At 32.9% G+C, this 6,077-nt stretch overlaps 2 protein-coding genes across 2 annotated transcripts; one reads left to right on the plus strand and one right to left on the minus strand.

Moving 5' to 3' along the window:
• LOC111514731 (E3 ubiquitin-protein ligase RNF185) lies at positions 1-2,418 on the plus strand. Its single transcript, XM_074180256.1, has 3 exons — positions 1-365; positions 1,061-1,257; positions 1,384-2,418. Exons 1-3 carry the CDS (start codon positions 196-198, stop codon positions 1,587-1,589), a joined length of 573 nt encoding a protein of 190 aa, XP_074036357.1. The 5' UTR covers positions 1-195; the 3' UTR covers positions 1,590-2,418.
• On the minus strand, positions 1,060-3,239 carry LOC111514730 (selenoprotein M). Its single transcript, XM_023170977.2, has 2 exons — positions 3,008-3,239; positions 1,060-2,739 (listed from the first exon to the last, which is right to left on the minus strand). The coding sequence occupies exons 1-2, from the start codon at positions 3,095-3,097 to the stop codon at positions 2,497-2,499; spliced, it is 333 nt and encodes a 110-aa protein (XP_023026745.1). The 5' UTR covers positions 3,098-3,239; the 3' UTR covers positions 1,060-2,496.
• Between the last annotated feature and the right edge of the window lie 2,838 nt (positions 3,240-6,077).

The raw sequence follows: 6,077 nt of genomic DNA on the forward strand, positions 1-6,077 counted from the left end.
TCACACTTCGCAAAACAATATCACCTGATTAGTACGTCAATAAAGATATAAAAATTGTAAGTGCTTCAACTCAATTCATATTGACCTGTTAGTTTCAGGAAAGACGAATATTATATCTATTAAAATTATAAACAAATACGTCAGTTTTATCATACTTCTGAATTCTTTCCAAAATAAACCATATTGATAGATAACATGGCCAGTCCAGAAAACATAGAGAATTCGACAGGAGATGGGGGCCATAATTATGATTCCAAAGAAGAACAGAAAAAAGATAAGAAAAAAGACGAGTCTATGTTTGAATGTAATATTTGTTTGGATACTGCTCATGATGCTGTTGTTAGCATGTGTGGACACTTGTTTTGGTAAATGTTTACTCATGTTTTGTGAAACAAATTTCAGTACTGGTTTTTAATATATTTTGGTTATTTGTAGAATTTCGGTTTTGAAATATAATATAGTAGAATTTTAATTACCTGAACTCCAACTATTGGGATAGCCAAATATATGGATTGCTCATAGGGAAAAATGTTTTAATTTAAATTTTTGAGGCAAAATTACCTTGCAAATAATGCTCATTCAGAAAGTGTTTCCTTACTCTAATCGAAATGTTTATGTAGCTAATTTTATAATTCTGTACTTATTAGGTATATAGGTACTGCTATTTCCTCTATCCTATATTTCTACTTTCTATGTTTATAGGTTTTTTAGATGTTTTCCTATTCAAGAATAAGTTGGGCTGGTCCCAATCGCTCTGGATAATTGGAGTGCTATTGTAGTAGTTCTTTATCTCTATATAGTTTGGAAATTTTGACATTCAAAGGTCCAATAACTATTTATCCAGATCTCAAATATGATTTCAACCTTCTCTAGAATCAATTATTAATATAAAAAATATATATTTTGCAGGTGCATTAATGATTAATATATGTTTTTTCTGGATGTTGGTATTCTGGTGCTCAAACTCTTTGATATCAAGAGATATATTTTTGAAAATAGTTGTAAAATTAATTACGCCGATTGAATGAAATGATTTTTCATCATAACAATTTTACTCCAGCTGGCCATGCTTGCATCAGTGGCTACAAACTAGAGCAAACAGCCAGGTTTGTCCAGTGTGTAAAGCTGGAATAAGCAAGGAGAAGGTTATTCCATTGTACGGAAGAGGCAGCACAAAACAAGAAGATCCAAGAGAAAAGGTACCTCCTCGACCTGCAGGACAAAGAACCGAGCCAGAACCAGGCTCAGGTTTTCCAGGTAAAATTTTGTTTTTATTACTTTACATCGGCATTTTACTGTTTTGTGATAGATTAATGGAATTCTGTTATTTTTCTATAACCTTACAGTAAACATACACAACAGCATAATAACTTTTCATTTTAGCTTTCGGTTTTGGAGAGAATAATTTTCAAATGTCTTTTGGAATTGGAGCTTTTCCATTTGGATTCTTTACCTCCACATTCAATATCGGGGACCATAGACAGACAGCAGCCTTTCATGGTCCACAACAACACCTGGAAGAACATTTTTTGTCAAAGTTATTCCTTTGGATGGCTATACTTTTTTTATCTTGGCTTTTATTGGCCTGAATTGATTTGAAAACATGGTGGAATGTCTTATGGGGATTTTTAATGGATGTTTTTTAGCAACTGGTGGATTCTATGAAAAAATAAAATCAATAGCCTTACATTTGGAATGGGAGTGAATATTTTGAGAAAGACGAATCTGTGTTACAAATGAATTCTGAGTTAATTTCTATAAGTTTGCAATGCTGGAAGACTGTGATTTAAAAGACAAGTCATATTAAATATATTGAAAACATCACATACTTCTTACATTTTCAAGAGAAGTGTTATGACTTGATATCAATTATGGTATATATGTTTTTTGTACAGTTATTAAAAGATACAATTATAGTTTTTTAGTAATATTTGTCAAAAATCTGTGTTGAATAACAACTACTAAAAACAACAGTTGGTCATTCAAGACAGTAGCAAAATTTTCATTTATAAAGGAAGCCATTAAATTTTGGTTTAAGTGACTTCTACATATCTAGAATTATTTTGATTCAATTCTTTAATCAATTTTGAGCATCTAAATTATTCCAAATGATCTGAAATTAAACTAGTGTGGGACACTGGATTTCATTTCATTACAAGTAGGCAATTATTCTTTTTTTGTACAAAAAAACTTCCAACTATTAAAAACGACAGTTGGTTTTTCTAGAGTAATATATTTGTAAAGAAACTATCAAATGTCAAGTATTTACTACATGTTAGAATTTGTTTTGTTCAATCCTGTAAATATTTTACCAACTTTGAACACTTCAACTATTTCAAAACTGAAATTAATCTAGTGTAGGACATTGGATGTTATTTTGTTTGGAATAGGAATAAATGATTGTTGATGAAAAACTGATTTAATAATTTTTTATTTAAATTGTTACAAACACAATTCAGGTGCAGTTTTGAGTGGAAATGGAGGATAATTCAAATACTACAACTCTTTATCGTTAGTTCTCATACTAAAACCCTTACTATTTAACAATTCATTACATTCTTTTCTGCTGAGCTTACTAAGTTGATGCCTCTCTACCTCTTCGTCCGCCGAATTATAAAATATAAGTTCTGGAGGTGCACCAGAAATTTTTTTCCATTCTACATTGTCATATTTCCCAATGTCTTCATAAACAAATTTTTTTACATCATGAAGTCTATTCAAAGAACATCCAGGACAACTCTGAAATCAAGTCACATACTTTAAATGACTAGAAAGATAAGGGTAAATTACCTAATACATATTATAGTATCAAATGAAATTGGAAATAGAAGGAACAAAGTTTGCCTGGAATAAGATTGTAACACCTATTAAAAGCATATTATAGATGAGACTAAATGAAAAAGTGCAAGTTGCCTGGCGTGTTTAAAGTTGTTTTCAAGACTTGTTTCAAATATTTCCATTGTAAAATATCAATTAGTTTAGATAATTATTCCACGAAAATATTTACCTCTAATCTGGCCTTCACTATTTTATTTTCGATTGTACCATTGCAAAACAATATAAAAGTTAGAAATAAAATTGTCCCAGTTAATTTCATTACGATTCTTAAATAATTATAATTATCAATGTGCAATATCAATATTACTAATGGAATGGGCGAAGTTGAACTATTTTTTGGTTAAGGTGGTTAAAACATAGAAGATAGGACAGACAGAGAGTTGGTGTACTTTTTTATAAGGATTGATGTCAGGGTTGCCAATCGATATTATATTTTCGTACTGAAATTTAAATAATTTAGGATATGTTCCAAAAATAATCACTTCCTAACACCACTACTAACCAGAATTTTTGGCAGAGGTACCTGAAAATTATATAATTATTGATTACTTTTGAAACAGTTATCACGTGTGTCATTGAGAAATCCGGTGAACAAGCAGAATACTCCAAAGGACCGCGCCTACGAATGCACATGCATGAGTGTGTCTGATCCAAAACCAATCCCTTACACTATCGTCGGTCGGTAGCCAAGCGGTTCGACATGGGTGCTTTGTTCACTCACTCGAATTGACTGCCGTGTTGGTCGGTGGTTCAAGCCCTAGTCTGAACGATCGATCTTCACTTGCTATCGGCCAACCCGTGTTAGGAATCACACGTTAAAAGGTAAGACGTCGTTAATCCTTAGCTCGCACAAGTTTCAACTTCTGAGGGTTGTCGTTCGTAGGGGTGCGACAGCTGGTTAACGGAAAAACAGATTTTGATCTTATTAGAAAACCACTGGATTTTTGAATTATCCTTGATATGTTTATTGGTAACAATTTTTGAATACATGAGCGAATGAGGTTTTGAAGGATTTCGAAATATTAATCAACAGTCAGATTTTTCTCTAGACTACCTTCAGAGCTCTTTCAATCCTCTCTTTTGATTGCAAAGTTACGAATTATCATTTTTTCCCTAGCGTCCAATTTCAACACCAATAACTCTGCAACCGGGTATCAAAATAGTCAAAGTTGTATAGAGAATTGAAATACCTTCCGGGCAATGGATCACATGACTGCTTTTTATATTAGAAAAAAGTTTTTAGTGTCCTATCTGCAGCGAGCTATTCATCAGAAAGTACTAAAAATGATTTTTTCTCATACACATTTTTTCCGACTATGATAATATTTTGCCCTGTTCAAAAGTTAAGAGAGGAGGGACTATTCATCTTCATACTGTATATAACAACATAAATTAAGGTTCATACATTCAAAAAGGGTTTACCAGTATAATATTGAAATACTAAATGAACAAATATTGTTCTTTCTTCACATTCCATTTGGACTTCCCATTATAATATCGCCTTTTCGTTGTTGGGCTTCAGTCTCAGCTGTTTTCTTGGCCCTACAGATTGGTAGTAAGAGTGAAATAGTTACAGCCTTTCTCAAGAAACATAACCTGCAAGGAATGTAATACGCTAGTCAAAGTATCAGATACACATTGGGGGGAGGAAGTGATTACACATTTAATGCCTATTTATCCAATTCATAATATAGTGAATCTCCTGTAAAATTCGTCAATTTACCCATCTTGTGATAAAATTCATAAGCTTCTTCGATCTCAGATAAGCTCCCTGGATTCTGTTAATATTTTCTTCCCTGCTCATTGACTTCTTGCTTGTTCCGAGGATCACATATCCGTGATAACAGTGTAATCAGTGGACAGAAGGTCGGACAATCTACTATACTACTTTTATTTGAAAAATTTAATTTGTTCCTTTTGTGATCAACAAAATCGTAACGCCTCTTTGATGTATTACAGGATGTTATTAGTAAATGCCATCATCTTTGTGAAAAATAATGTTTTACATTTTTATCTAATTGGGTCGTAATGATATCCTGCAGAACACCAAAAACCCAAAAATTGTATACTCGTTTGTCTGACATTTTATCGGTTTGCCTATATTAACATTTCATTACATAGGTTTGTTACGTCATTTCCTTCAAAAACTCCCAGTTTACTCCCACATCTGCTCTTACCCTACCAGTGTAACAATACCACAATACACTTTACATTCATAATAACGGACAGTGAAAGTAGGAAATATGATTGTTCGTCTTCTTTAAATATTGTGGCATCTGCCCGTACTTACAGTTAATTTAATAATAACCCTGATGATTTTCAAACAAGACTCAACCTCTAACGGAAGCAAGAAACTCTTTGGAAGGTTCGAAATAGATGAACATTTCAACCTAGCAGACCACTGTTATAATATTCATGCAGTCATTGTTCACTATGGTTCTGGCGTTGAATTTGGTCATTATTACGCCTTGGTCAAAGAAGCAACGGACTGGTTTAAGTTTGACGATAGTCGTGTCACGAAGTGTTCTGGCGATGCATTGAATTTATTGGAGCCTCTGGAGACACCCTACATTTTGTTTTATAAGAGAGAGGACATTGTTAGATCAAGATCTTCAGATGATGTGGTGCTGCAGGTTTTTCCGGGTTTTCCTGCAGCTGAAAAAGCAAATGTGCCACTGGAATCAGTGAAGTCGCCCCGGAGCGCCAATTAATTTTTATTGTTGTTTTTATTTTATTTTTATCGTTGTTTTAATAAAAAAATATCAAATATGCAATTTATTGAATGTTAATTTAAGTGATCTTGAGATAAAAGTGTTTAACAACATAGGTAAGTTTGTTTGATCTTAAATCCTCAGGACTAATAATGAAATAAATATAAAAGTTTATATATTCAGACCACTGTTGATTGAGCAACCCCGGCAACGATTTTCGTATAACTTGGACTCGATTTGTCCAAATGTTGTCAATAGCGGAACCCAGAACATTTCTGAGACGTGATTTTGTATAATTGAAATGAAATGATAGAACCGACAGCATGAAGATGTTCCGTATAAGCTCAGAGGAACAAAAGACAGCTCGGAGTAAAGGCTAGTTCATGTTGGAACGAACATCGCATAAAAAGTGCGATTTAAAATGGCGTCGTGTTTATCGTAAAAAAGTAGAAAAAATTGAACTTTTTGCGATTTCCGCAAAATGTTATACGTCAACATACAAAGTAGTTATATTGCTTTGACTCTCGT

This window comes from Leptinotarsa decemlineata, unplaced genomic scaffold, assembly GCF_025532065.1.
Source record: "Leptinotarsa decemlineata unplaced genomic scaffold, Ldec_3_MD MMD2_tig00026294_RagTag_RagTag, whole genome shotgun sequence".
Taxonomy (NCBI): domain Eukaryota; kingdom Metazoa; phylum Arthropoda; class Insecta; order Coleoptera; family Chrysomelidae; genus Leptinotarsa; species Leptinotarsa decemlineata.